Source organism: Saccostrea cucullata, unplaced genomic scaffold (genome assembly GCF_032062105.1).
Source record: "Saccostrea cucullata isolate Sc308-1 unplaced genomic scaffold, CSIRO_AGI_Scuc_v1 ctg13658, whole genome shotgun sequence".
Taxonomy (NCBI): domain Eukaryota; kingdom Metazoa; phylum Mollusca; class Bivalvia; order Ostreida; family Ostreidae; genus Saccostrea; species Saccostrea cuccullata.
Window position 1 is genome coordinate 2,708 of NW_026920301.1, and position 14,401 is coordinate 17,108.

The following is a 14,401-nucleotide window of genomic DNA, read 5'->3' on the forward strand; positions in this document are numbered from 1 at the left end:
AAAAAATATTGATCCACACCTTTGGAATCGCGCGATAACATTTTGTCTCTTATCGCTGAATAGCAAACACTTCCCTGGATTACAAACGTCCGCGTTAGATAGATACCATAGTTTGACTGAACTCTTTTTTATAGAGTGTTAGATAGTTTATGGAGTATTTTCAGAGTATAGATAGTTACACAACACGGCAGTTATATCTTCCTGGTGTCTAGGTTCTCGTAATGGAATCTTTTAGACGAACCTTCCGAAGCCGTAGGGACTACTCGGCCATTAACCCAGTGTTGAAGTATTTCCTTTTCTTTGAGAATTTTCTAATATGGGTAAGTGATATTTTGAAATATGGGTAGGTAAATATTTTGAAATAACTTTGATCCCTTTTTGCAATTATAAAGGTGTGATATATTGAGTTTATCAATTCAATGTTTTATCCATTGACAGATAATAGGACATATGTAAGGTAAACAATGTCTGTGTATGTACATATCCCCTTAAATAAAGACGAAAACTCTTCTATTTATTTTACTTTTTTCTTAGCTAATATACTAGTACTTTTAAACTTTGAACTTTGTATAATAAAGTTTACATATCCATTCCTTAGAGAAGAGGTTCACTGGTTTTGTCAGCTTTTTTTTAGCTATGCCAAATTTTTCTCCCAATGCAAACGCTTAAGTGAACAACTTTAGCTCTAATGGAAAAAAAGGTCTTCACAAAATTTTCTCCACAAAAACATTAAAATGTATATATGAAAACAAACAAAAGAGAAATTCGGCCGAAAATAGCCTCCGACTCGTATATACTAGTCAATGTCTTTTAGAACTTTGATGTGCCACATTTTTTCTTTCTATTTCTTTGATTACAAGTTTTTGAAATTCATTGTCAAAATCTTTTCAAACATTTGGATATCGCCTAGATGTAAAACTAAATATGAAACCTATATGGAATTTCTGATATTACATCCTTTGTGAAAGTAGATCGTTATCGGGGGACCTGTATGTATAATCTCTGATCGAAAAATGGAATACTTTCAATGGATTATTTTCAGCTTGCGGGTCTTGCAATGACAGCCATTGGGGCTTACGTCCTTTACATGAAGAAGAAGGTTGTTAAGGACGCGTTCGATTTTTTCCTGGATCCGTCCACATTGATGTGTACAGGCGGCGCTATAGTCGTGTTCATAACTTTCTTTGGCTGTATGGGAGCTCTCAGAGAAAACACATGCTTTCTCAAAACGGTGAGAAATTTTGATAAAAAGCTATTATTAGGCCAAGTCTTGAAAAATTATTGCTTGCCTTCTCCCGACTGGGTCTGAAAATTTTGGGTGGGTATACAGGTGAGAAAATATTTTTTCTCAGAAAATTCAATTGCAGTGCTTTTTTTTAAAATGTATTTTCCAAAGTACAAATAAGAAAAAATATTGCTTTCCGATGATGAAAAAAAGTAATGAGTCGTGCTATTTTTAGCCGTTCGATAGGGAGAGGGCAACCAAACATTTTTTTGAGAAGGCCCTCCTGATAATCTGATTTTCTAGCAAAAGACATGACCTATATTCTCAATATGTAGGACAGATATTTGAAAATTAGACGACGATGTTAAAAAAATCGGACTTTCCAACTTTAAATTATACTTTCTTTAATCTTTCTAAAAGTTGCATCATAGGAAAATAATATTTTTTTCGTCTTCTTCCAGTACAATTACGTATTGAGTTTCATCTTTTTGGGAGAGTTGGTGCTTGTGATCCTTATTTTTGTGTTTTATTACGTCCCCGAATCTCGTCATCAACTGGGAATTTTCCCTCAAGATAGCTTGAGAAATGCAATAAACAAATACGGTGTCGTGGACGATGATGATATGGTCAGCTTAATTGACAACATACAAAAAACGGTAAGACAAATAAAATTAAAAGTTTCATTCAACAGGTGAAAAAATCTTAAAACAAAGTAAAAAGAATGTGTTTGTAGAATACTGATACAACTGTGTCCTATTGTGTCCGGATAGGGCCTTTTACTAAAGCTGAAGAGCACTTTTATATGCGTAACAACACGCTGTCTTTCAAGCAACTCGCCGGCGCTAACACACAACACATCGACGCAAGTTTTGTTAGCACGTCGGCATGTTGCGCAAACTCGTGTTAGCGCGACAGTGCGTTGTGTGTTAGTGCGATGGCGTGTTGTGCGAAATCGTGTTAGCGTGACAGCGTGTTGTGTGTTAACGCGACGGCGTGTTCTAGTGTTAGCGTGACAGCATGTACTGTGTGTTAGCGCAACGTCGTGTTTTTCTGAACGCGCTGTTGAGCTTTTGCAAATGGCCCTATCCGGACATCATAGAAAGATTAATAAAAATGAGTTTCACACTGATACAAATGTACCCTATTGTGTCCGTTCAGGTCCATTTGCTAAAGTTCAACAGCGCTTTTAGAAAAACACACTTTCGCGCTGACAACACGCTGTCACGCTATAACACTGTGACAAGTTCGTACAACAAGCTGTCACGCGAACACAAGTTCACACAACAATATGTCACGCTATAACACAAGTTCGCGCAACTCGATGTCACGCTAATCAACACACCTGGCAACACAATGTCATGCAAACACGAGTTCGCACAACACGTTGTCGCGCTATCACACAAAGTTGACACAACACGCTGTCGTTAGTTGTGTGTTAGCGCAACGGCGTGTAGTGCGAACCCGTGTAAAAGTGACAGCGTGTTGTGCAAACTCATGTTAGCACGACAGCGTGTTATTCAATGTTTCTATAGTGAGTTGTGGGTTATAGTGACTGCGTATTGTGTGTCAGCGCGACGGCATGTTTTTCTAAAAACCCTATTGAGCTGAGGGGTGTCCCGTCTTCAAGAAACTGTGGTTTGACTGGAAAAGGTAGATATTACAGTATTGCAGTCTGGCAGAGAGTAACAAATGCGAGGCTGGAGTGTTGCTGTTTAGCTGACAGCATGAATTCTTATGTACGTGGCGCTGTGCTTTGCTTAACATTAGTTTCTTTTTGTATGTTAATTGTCAGTTGCAGTAGTGTTTCAGCTAAGTTGACAATTATGATTTTTATGCCCCCCCCCCCCCCCCCCCTCGAAGATTGGAGGGCATAGTGCTTAATTGCTGCTGTCGGTCTGTCTGTTTGTCGGTCCACCAATTTTCCATTCATTTTCTTCAAAACCCTTGCACATATTGAGACGAAATTTGGTATACAGATTTATCATAGGAATACCTGGATCAAGTTTTGTTTTGGGTACGATCGACCAATTTTTGACAGAGTCAACTTAGGTCCCATTAACTTGGAAAGATTCCATTTATGTGCAGTTTCCGCTAATTTCCTCTGCAGCGGTTGCACATACTAAAATGAATTTTGGTATACAGATTTATCATAAGAATATCTAGATCAATTTATGTTTTGGGTACGATCAAGTTATTTTGACAACGTTTAGCCCCTTGGACTTAGAAAAAGTCCAAATATTTGGGGAGGGGGTAAGTTTTTTTTACAAACATCTCTTGTTATGTTGATCATATTATGGTTTGGCTGACGGAATTTTTTTATTATTGACAGTTGCAGTGCTGCGGTTTAGCTGACAGTGAGGAAGGTTATAAAGACTGGAATAATAACCCGTACTACAATTGCACGAAGCACAACCAAAGTCCAGAGGCATGCTCAGTACCCGCGTCATGTTGTAAAGTGAAACCGGTAATTCAACTGAGAGAGAAAGAAAGAAAGAGAGAGAGAGCTTTAAGACTTAGTCGAGTACAAGAATTTATTACATTTTTACCCGTGAAATACTGTAATTTATTCATTGCATAAAAATGATATCCTGTCACAGTGTGAAAGGATTTCAAAATGATATCCTGTCACAGTGTGACGAATATCAGAAGTGCGGGAAAACTCTCGATTTCTCTTCCCATAACGAAGATTTTTGTAAAAAAAAATCTTCCTTGACCTAATATAAGTTAAAGATAGATGGAAATAAATAATCCATTCTGACAGCGAATAAAACTGTCAAAATTACCTAATATATGTTGCTAAATCCATGTTTACAGTGTTTTCACCTCACTTATCTACATCTCAACCGCTCAACTATGACGTCATGCTTATGACTGTATTACAAAAAGACAGGGGCAAAGGAAAAATCAAAGAATTTTTTTTTAATGTAATAAACAGAAAATTCAATGTTTTGTAGTTGAATATGGAATTTATTTCAATCGTGAGACAGGATCTTTCGATATTTTCACTCGTGAAAATATCAAAAATCCTGTCCCACTCGTGAAATAAATTCCATATTCAACTACAAAACATTGAATATCCTCTGTAAGCTTGATAAGGAGGTGATTATTAGATTAGTTAATATTTTAAATTAGGATGCATTTCTTCACTACAAGAAGTACGTGTAAAAACCATATACTATTAAATCAAATGTATATACATGTATATTTTCCCAGGGAGAGGAAATAAACGTCTTATGTGGTCGAAAAGTGATGCAAGCAAGTGAAAATGTAAGTATCATAAGGTATTAATTTACCTATCAATATGAAATTGCAATGACGTGTATTATAATTGTTCTGGCAAAGTTAAGAAAAGTAATTTAATAAACATTATACATTTATTGACTGAGTTCGAGGGCAACATGCGTTTTGTCGGACCCAAGAACCAAATTGTCTGCCTGAAGCCGTTGGGCCAAAGGCAGACAGTTTGGTTCGGGGGTCGACAAAATGCATTTTGTCCGAGAACTCTGTCAATAAATGTTTTGTTATACCTTTCAATTTATTTATATTTTTTGACATACATATATTTTGTACTATATTCCGTAATGTAACATTAGATCTGTCACTGTTGAAAACCAAAGAATGAAAATGAGATTAAGCTCCGCCCATTCTGTGACGTAAGCGGTCCAACATCTCTCCGAGCGGTCCAACATCTCACTCAGCGGTCCAACATCGATTTTTTATGCCCGCTCAGCAAAACATTAAAAATGTTAGACTTTTTTCTGTATAGGTTTGTATAGGAACAAATTTTTAAAGGTATAACAAATATCTTCAATCTCAAAGATTGGGCGCTTCACATTTATCGACTGTAAATGCATATTTTTTTCCCGATGATTTACGGAAGCCCATTGGTGCCAACCTCTATATATAAAGGAAATGCAATATATAAAAGCAAACCTCGATATATAAAGGAAATACAATATATATAAACAAAACCTGGATATATATAAAGAAAATGCGATATATATAAACAAAACCTGGATATATATAAAGGAAATGCGATATATATAAACGAAACCTGGATATATATAAAGGAAATGTGATATATATAAACAAAACCTCGATATATATAAAGAGAAAAGCGATATATATAAACAAACCCTCGATATATATAAAGAGAAATGCGATATATATAAAGAGGAAATTTTCCACTGCGTGACCTGTAGCACCAGCTGTCCATCAAGATTATATACAGATTAACTCCTGGCAGGGGGAAATCGGTTATACAGTACTCCGAACTTTCCCAGAATCGGAAAAATGTTGCCATTTAATAGTGTTCATTTGTTTGTACATGCATATATCAATGAACTGTAATATTATTGTAACATTACTTAAAATAATGCACTTAATTGAGAAGATGAGCATTTAATTAAACGCATTCATGATTAAGTATATGTGTTGCATTAAAAGTTTCAATCTAAAGTTTAAACTTATCTAGATAGTTACAGATAAGTTTAAATTTTAGATTTAAACTTTTAATGTAACATATGTATCGTATTTTCTGTGTTTTATTGGCTTTACATGTATTTTGATCAACTTCGTTTTTTTTACAACCTTTTTTTTTTATTTATTTTTTACCAAACTTACTAACTTTGGTTTCACAACCGAGAATTTATGAAAATGTAAAGTTAAACGTGGAGTCTTAACAAGTACTTTTTAATGCCCTAATTCAAATTTATTTAAATTCGTTATAAAAATAATTTACTAGTACGCCCATTGATTGTAAAAAAAAAAAAAAGAATCGGAATGGGAGAGAGGGGAGAGATCAAGTCTTCACTTCATTTGAATATGAGGGAAGGAAGCGACATGTACTTTTACTGTATAATTATGTAATAATTTAAGGGTCCTTTGATGTGAAAAAAGTAAAGTATTGATAGACCAAAAGAAACGAGTTAGTGCATGCACACTTACATAATTAAACTGCGGATTTTTGTCCCACATCGTAAATTAAATCGATTTGAAAATCTACATCTTGTAAAAACATAGTAAAACGTTAAAGAACTTATAAAAAATGATAAAACACACTTGTATTTTTGCACCGAATTATATTTCGATTGAAAAAGACCCCCAACATTTAGTTATGTAATATACATTTTAAGCCGAAAAGTCATTCATTGGTGTAATTCTGCCCAACACGTCTGAAATGTAAGAAGAACAGAGTGTTTAAGCTTTAGATTTAATTGTCATAATTATCAAGATACACAAAGGAAGAAAACACAACACGCTGAATACCATCCTGAAACAGCCACACCAACTGATTGCAATGAAAACATTGGACCGTGAGCTGCTTATCATATGTTGGCGAAGTCTTTGTTGTAATGTAGGTCATTAAACATGTTAAAAAAGGTCAGGCAGTGGAAATTTTTCTCTTTATATATATATCGAAGTTTTGTTTTTATATATCGCATTTCCTTTATATATATCGAGGTTTTGTTCATATATATCGAATTTCCTTTATATATAAATCGAGGTTTTCTTTATATATATCGCATTTCCTTTATATATATCGAGGTTTTCTTTATATATATATATCGCATTTTCTTTATACGGTGGTATATTTAGGACACGCAATTATTTTTTTTAATGCTAGAAAAAAATTATCTTGTGAAAACGAGATGATTATCTTGTGAAAACGAGATATTATCTTGTGAAAACGACTTATTATCTTGTGAAAACGAGATAATATCTTGTGAAAACGAGATATTATCTTGTGAAAACGAGATAATATCTTGTGAAAACGAGATATTATCTTGTGAAAACGAGATATTATCTTGTGAAAACGAGATGTTATCTTGTGAAAACGAGATATTATCTTGCGAAAACGAGATATTATCTTGTGAAAACGACTTATTATCTTGTGAAAACGATATTATCTTGTGAAAACGTCATAATTATCTTGTGAAAACGAGATAATATCTTGTGAAAACGAGATATTATCTTGTGAAAACGAGATATTATCTTGTGAAACGACATAATATAATAAGTCGTTTTCACAAGATAATATCTCATTTTCACAAGATAATTATGTCGTTTTCACAAGATAATATCTCGTTTTCACAAGATAATATCTCGTTTTCACAAGATAATATCTCGTTTTCACAAGATAATTATGTCGTTTTCACAAGATAATATCTCGTTTTCACAAGATAATATCTCGTTTTCACAAGATAATAAGTCGTTTTCACAAGATATAATATCTCGTTTTCACAAGATAATTATGTCGTTTTCACAAGATAATATCTCGTTTTCACAAGATAATATCTCGTTTTCACAAGATAATATCTCGTTTTCACAAGATAATAAGTCGTTTTCACAAGATAATATCTCGTTTTCACAAGATAATTATGTCGTTTTCACAAGATAATTGGTATATTTAGGACACGCAATTATTTTTTTTTTAAATACCAGAAAAAAATTATCTTGTGAAAACGACATAATTATCTTGTGAAAACGAGATATTATCTTGTGAAAACGACTTATTATCTTGTGAAAACGAGATATTATCTTGTGAAAACGAGATATTATCTTGTGAAAACGAGATATTATCTTGTGAAAACGAGATATTATCTTGTGAAAACGACTTATTATCTTAAATTGTGAAAACGAGATATTATCTTGTGAAAACGAGATATTATCTTGTGAAAACGACATAATTATCTTGTAATTATCTTGTGAAAACGACTTATTATCTTGTGAAAACGAGATATTATCTTGTGAAAACGAGATATTATCTTGTGAATACGAGATAATATCTTGTGAAAACGAGATATTATCTTGTGAAAACGAGATATTATCTTGTGAAAACGAGATATTATCTTGTGAAAACGAGATAATTATCTTGTGAAAACGAGATATTTATCTTGTGAAAACGAGATATTATGAAAACGAGATATTATCTTGTGAAAACGAGATATTATCTTGTGACATAATTATCTTGTGAAAACGAGATATTATCTTGTTAAATCGAGATTTTATATTGTTAAAACGAGTTTATAGCTTGTGAAAACGAGATATTATCTTGTGAAAACGACTTATTATCTTGTGAAAACGACATAATATGTCGTTTTCGCAAGGTAATATCTCGTTTTCACAAGATAATATGTCGTTTTCACAAGATAATATCTCGTTTTCACAAGATAATATGTCGTTTTCACAAGATAATTTCTCGTTTTCAGAAGGTAATAAGTCATTTTCACAAGATAATATCTCGTTTTTACAAGATAATTATGTCGTTTTCACTAGATAATATCTCGTTTTCACAAGATAATATCTCGTTTTCACAATTTAAGATAATAAGTCGTTTTCACAAGATAATATCTCGTTTTCACAAGATAATTATGTCGTTTTCACAAGATGATATCTCATTTTCACAAGATAATATCTCGTTTTCACAAGATAATAAGTCGTTTTCACAAGATAATATCTCGTTTTCACAAGATAAGTATGTCGTTTTCACAAGATAATTTTTTCTGGTATTTAAAAAAAAATAATTGAGTGCCCTAAATATACCACCGTATCTTTATATATAGAGGTTTACTTTTACATATCGCTTTTCCTTAATATATACAGGTTGGCACTAATGGGCTTCCGTAATGATTGTTCTAACCAAGGAAAACTTTGACACTGCAATTGGTAATGAGTTTTCACTCAAGTATTTATTTTTTTTTCTTCTGATATTTCGTTGTTAGGATAAAATCATATCAGACGGTCCTTCTATAAGCCGCATTAACAAGGCTGGCTGCGTCAGGGCCTTGGGGACGTGGATTCAGACCAATGCTATGGTGTTAGGGGGCATCCTGCTGGGAATACTTCTGCCACAGGTAAATCAAGTTGTATTTGTCGACCGAACTCAAAAACAAATTGTCTATCATCTGTTTAAAATTATATGAAGAATTTACGCATGAAAGTCTACAAAATTGTCATTTTTGAACACATGAATTCAGTTCCTAGTGGAATCTATCATCCTTGCAATGCCAGAGGTAACGATTGATCAACACATTGGACCCACAGCAATATGCTGACTCAGGATCTCAGGCAATGTGAGGATGGGAATCTAGTGACAGCAATATTTTATTGATAAATGTAACTTGTACACGAACATTCACGTGCGCATATTTTTGCCGTTCAAGGTGCCTACGTATTACATAAATTAATACTAGTATATAAATACAGTAAAGCACAAAGTTACTCATTATAAAAATTAATGATTATCATTTTACTCTGTAATTTAGATGTTTGTTATGTGTCTTTCCCGTACATTGAGGGATCAAATTAAAAGCCAGAAAGCAAAGTGGGGACGTCAGCGTCGTTACCAAGACAACCCGGCTTTTGACAGACATTGAGCATCAACAGGAGGGAACGTCTTGTCTGAAGGGCATAGAGAACTGTGATATACGAGATTACAATAGTGATTCTGGGATTCCAAGTGATTATGTTTTACAGTGAACGATACAGTCTATCAATATACACGGTACTTGTACATACAAAATGGATTCCTGAAATTATAAATCTGTAGTATACATGTACGTATCATACCAGTTGTGTGTGTGGAGTGTGTATTGCGGCATCTTCGCTAGCCAAGGGTTTCTAATACGCTACTCTCCTCATAAACCCTTGGCCTACGGTGTTCATAAAATCGGGATTTTTTTCCAGATTTCTGATTGGATTTCAGTACACACCTGTCGACCAATCATCAATTGTTTTTTTGTAAATGGCGATATTTGCGTTCGGGATACTTCTTGACTCTTTAATCTCGGAATCAAAAAAACGATCCGTAAGATAACATGTACGTAATTCTATGAATAGCTATGGTGTCATCCAATATCTTCTAAATATGTGATTAAGAATCTATATTGAAGCTTCCGATTTGTACTATAAGTAATAAATAAACATTACTCAATTATTGCTTCTAAATTATTCTTGAAAAAACTTTAATTTATTTTTTTTTAAACATGCGTCTTTATTTCTGTCGATGACGCAATCTGTGCGTACCTGATAGATTCAAGATCACGTGACGAAAACAATCTGGTCTTTTCATGGCACCGTATGCCAAGGGTTTATGAGGAGAGTAGCGTATCAGAAACCCTTGGCTAGCGAAGATGGTATTGCGGGTGCCTGAAAATTTAGAGAAATAGAGGGGATGAGAGATAATTTTTATTACATGTTTTAGATACATTAATTGTTCATTTAATATGAAAAATAAAAAAAATATGATTGACTGCAAAATTTATTTTGTGATTGTGCAATCTGTTAACAAAATAGCCAAAAATCAGCAAAATAACAAAGGATTACAACCATTGAATGATACAGATATCCACCTGTTCTGTTGTTATGAGGAAGAAGTACTATGAACATGAGGAACAATCATATATCATTCTCATAAAAAGACATTCCCGGTATCTAAATATAGATTCCAGGGATTCTAAAATTAACTTTGCAGAATAAATTATCACAATCATTTTTCCCCTCAAAATTAAAATATTCAAATAATGCAGTAACATTGTATCAGCACTATAAATATAGTTAATATACCTATTTAAAGTGAACACTGCATCAGCGATATAAATAGATGGAAATTTTACATCTTTATTAAATACAAATCAGATGCCATTTTATCAATAAAAGGTGCAACTCAAATATTCAACCAATAATTCTCTAAAACTCATCTTCTCTGAGATTATAACTTTTTATCACATATTTTTTGGATGTTAAATGTAAAAATAGATAAATTTATACATAATAATTTACAATTTATACATTCTGCCCTTGTTTTAGGAGATTCAGGAGACTTTTATAATTTAACTTGAAAAAATAAAACAAACAAAATCACAGAAGAAAAAAAATATGAACAAATATTTAGCAGTACCAAGTACTAGTATAATCAAAGAAGTCACCCAATATGAGTGGATGATTATTAAAATAGCTAATAATAATTTTTAACAGTACACTCTAATAATAATAATAATACATGTTGTTTCATCAACAAAACAATAAAAACACATTTCCTATAAATCTCCCCCACCCTCCATTGATAACACTTGATTATATTTAAAAAAAAACAAGAAAAAAGGTCTTAATTCACTTGATGAAAAGGCTGTGCTTAATTTTTTTCTGTGACCTAAGATACTCAGTACATGTACTTAATTCTTGAAGTATGAAGAAGTTAAATGTGAACCTCAAATAATAAAATGAATATATACATGAAAACATGGAAAACCAATATTTTTAATGTGTATCCATATTAAATATCTAATGACAAATATTTAACAGACTATTTAATTTTCATTAATGATTATCACCATACATGTTAACTCTCCCGATTTAGGCGGGAGTCTACCGCTTTTTCACTCCATCTCCCGCCTACCGATTTAATTCAGAAATCTACCGCTTTTCTACAAAAGCTGCGTCTAAAGTATTTTTGGTTCGCTTGGGTATCCATTTTTGAAGCCACTCTCATAAAATCTCGCTAGATATCGCGTGATTTGACTCGGAATCATACAAACGCTTTTTTTGTACATAGATTTCAAGCACGGATTTGACAACGACAACATCATAAGACTACCAGTGATTACATTGGTTACGATAAATTAATCAACATCCCTGCCATGAAAAAGGAGATATAGCTTTTAAGAATTAGATGAAAACATTTGACATCGTCTTTAAAAGCACAGAAGCTCACAACTTTATCAATAAAGTCATTAGAAATCACTCGATTGACCAAGCCATGTGCACATCTCTACTTTCGTTTTCGATCATCGCAGGAAATCTGATTTATATAACGAAAGATACGAACTTGTTTTAGATCTAGATTAAACCATGCCATCATTTGTTTTGTTTAAAAACTGAATGAACATTCAGAATTATTGCTTCTAGGCTATTTCAGCAAAGATCACTCTTCAAAAGGCTAAGTAAAGCAGCCAATCCAAGCAAAATGATGAGCATGAAAAATATTTGAATTTGTACAATTTATGTCAAACTTAAGGTGTTTCTGTCTTCTTCCTTGCTGTTGATATTTAAGATTGATTAGTGTAGGTACCTGATTTCATTTAAGGCTTATAATATACATGTATATTACATGAAAGATATCGATAATCCAAGCGTTAAACAACACGCGCGCAATGCTACCGCTTTTGAGGTCTGAATCTCCCTCTTTTTCATCACAATAGGTTAACATGTATGTTATCACTACTAGTACACCAGGTATATATACAAAAGGGATTACGTAAAATCAAATATAGAATGTTACCAGCCCCTTTGAGGGTAGGGTGTAAATATAGATAAATTAACCTTCAATCAAAACCAGTTTAGAAACATACATGCATGAATTAAAGTTAAATTCATACATTTCTCATTTCTGAAAAGCTAATGATTACTTACTTACGTAAACATGAAAATTGTCAAAATTCTCAAATAATATTTCATTTATTAGTCAAAGAAAAGAGCTGTGATCAATAATGTTGATTGTTTTAGAAATGATGCCGTTTATAAAAGCTTTGGTTGGTAGGAAGCAGATGCTTGTTTGGGGAGGGAATATGGATGTGAAAAGTTTTCATAGGAACTATAACAATGTTTTAGGACTGAGTGAATGTTGATGGGTGTAGTGATTTAGGAGTAAATTCTGAGTAAATGTGGGTTGGTGTAATAATGTTTTAGGAGTAAATTCTGGGTAAATGTGGGTTGGTGTAATAATGTTTAAGGAGTAAATTCTGGGTAAATGTGGGTTGGTGTAATAATGTTTTAGGAGTTAATTCTGAGTAAATGTGGGTGGGTGTAATAATGTTTTAGGAGTTTACTCTGAGTGAACATGGATGGGCATTTGTTTGTTAGAGGGCCACCTACACACGGGGCAGTAGTGGTTATCCCTCTGTAGCCAGGTCAGGATACAGCGCTGATGGAAGCTGTGCTTACAGGGCAGCCCACACAACAGGACCCCCGGCTCGTAATCCTCCAGACAGACCACACACTGGCTACACTCCAGGAAATCCCCCGGGGTCAGGCAGGGCCTCAGGCTCCTATCATAATTCTGAGTTAGGGTCTCTGATCTTAAATTCTGAATATTAGAGGAGCTGTCAAGGTGTGTAACATTATCTCTCTCTTTGGTGTGTCTGTCTGCTGGTGTATTGTCTTGTTCAAGAATGGTGTAGTTTGAATGATGTGATGTATTAGTTTGTTCTGGTGTTACATTATTTGGGTCCACTTTGGTATAAGGCCAGGTAGGAAGGCGTTTAATGTAATCAGAGGACATGTGAGCCGCCATCCAGAGAGATGGGATTTCTTGTTGGTTCCACTCCAGAAATGCATTACGATCCAGGTGACTCAGGCTTCGAGGATGTAAGGGGTAAAACAAATGTTCTAAAGTTCTGAAGCGGGCAAAATTCCAGTCTTGATTGGAGTCTTCCTCTGTACTCTTCTTATAAAACCCTACTCCTAGAGCCAGTAAGTACATCCCTAACCAAACTTCAACAATGATCAGATGGCGAGAGTAAAATTTAAAATCAGCCCTGACCAAGGCCATGGTGTCGGTAACACCCAATAAACGGATCAGCTTAAGGCCATAGGGAATAAAATCAGCTAGAAAAGGAATCTGGAAGAAGTGTCAAAAGGCCCATCCAAACAAGGATGTGTATGATATTATACTTTATGGCACAGAACAGTAACATTACAATCCTTTTGATAAATGAACCTTGAACTAAACTGATCTCAAAAATAGTGAGACTATTACAGATGAATAGTGTTAAAATAAAAACATCGTTAAGACTTGGATATAAACATTTTAAATATGTTTCCATGGATTTAAAAGAAATTGATTCTGAAGGCCTGGTCCCATATTTGAACACTTTTTCTTTGGTTATAATGAAGTAAGCTAAATGATCCCTTTCTGGAAGAAGCTTCCAAGCGTTGCTTTTAATCAATACTTCTCTGAGACGTTACTCCGAAACGAATTCGTCCTGGAAAACGTACACTCAGTGCTGAATAAAAAAGGGGAACTTGCTTTTGTCTTGAAACCATAATGATACGGATCTCAGGGTCTTCTGAAGGTTTATATGAGATCCAGTTCTTGTTTAGTTCCAAGGGATCTTTAATGGTAAGGACTTTATGGTTGACTGTGTCTTTGATCCAATTACTGATGCTGGACAGTTT

At 33.8% G+C, this 14,401-nt stretch overlaps 1 protein-coding gene and 1 pseudogene across 1 annotated transcript; one reads left to right on the plus strand and one right to left on the minus strand.

Annotated features, from left to right (window-relative positions):
• Nucleotides 1-221: 221 nt before the first annotated feature.
• Nucleotides 222-10,021, plus strand: LOC134246600 (tetraspanin-33-like). Its single transcript, XM_062728983.1, has 7 exons — nt 222-320; nt 1,043-1,231; nt 1,687-1,881; nt 3,555-3,689; nt 4,439-4,492; nt 8,950-9,081; nt 9,493-10,021. Exons 1-7 carry the CDS (start codon nt 222-224, stop codon nt 9,601-9,603), a joined length of 915 nt encoding a protein of 304 aa, XP_062584967.1. The 3' UTR covers nt 9,604-10,021.
• Nucleotides 10,022-12,663: 2,642 nt separating this feature from the next.
• Nucleotides 12,664-14,398, minus strand: LOC134246588 (E3 ubiquitin-protein ligase RNF103-like; annotated as a pseudogene).
• Nucleotides 14,399-14,401: the final 3 nt, after the last annotated feature.

What these genes read in the sequence shown, in the direction of transcription:
- LOC134246600 (XM_062728983.1), top strand. Translation starts at nt 222, where the DNA reads ATGGAATCTTTTAGACGAACCTTCCGAAGCCGTAGGGACTACTCGGCC. An exon ending in TTGACAACATACAAAAAACG is followed by an intron (nt 1,882 to 3,554) that starts GTAAGACAAATA and finishes TATTATTGACAG; the next exon opens with TTGCAGTGCTGCGGTTTAGC. An exon ending in TGATGCAAGCAAGTGAAAAT is followed by an intron (nt 4,493 to 8,949) that starts GTAAGTATCATA and finishes TTTCGTTGTTAG; the next exon opens with GATAAAATCATATCAGACGG.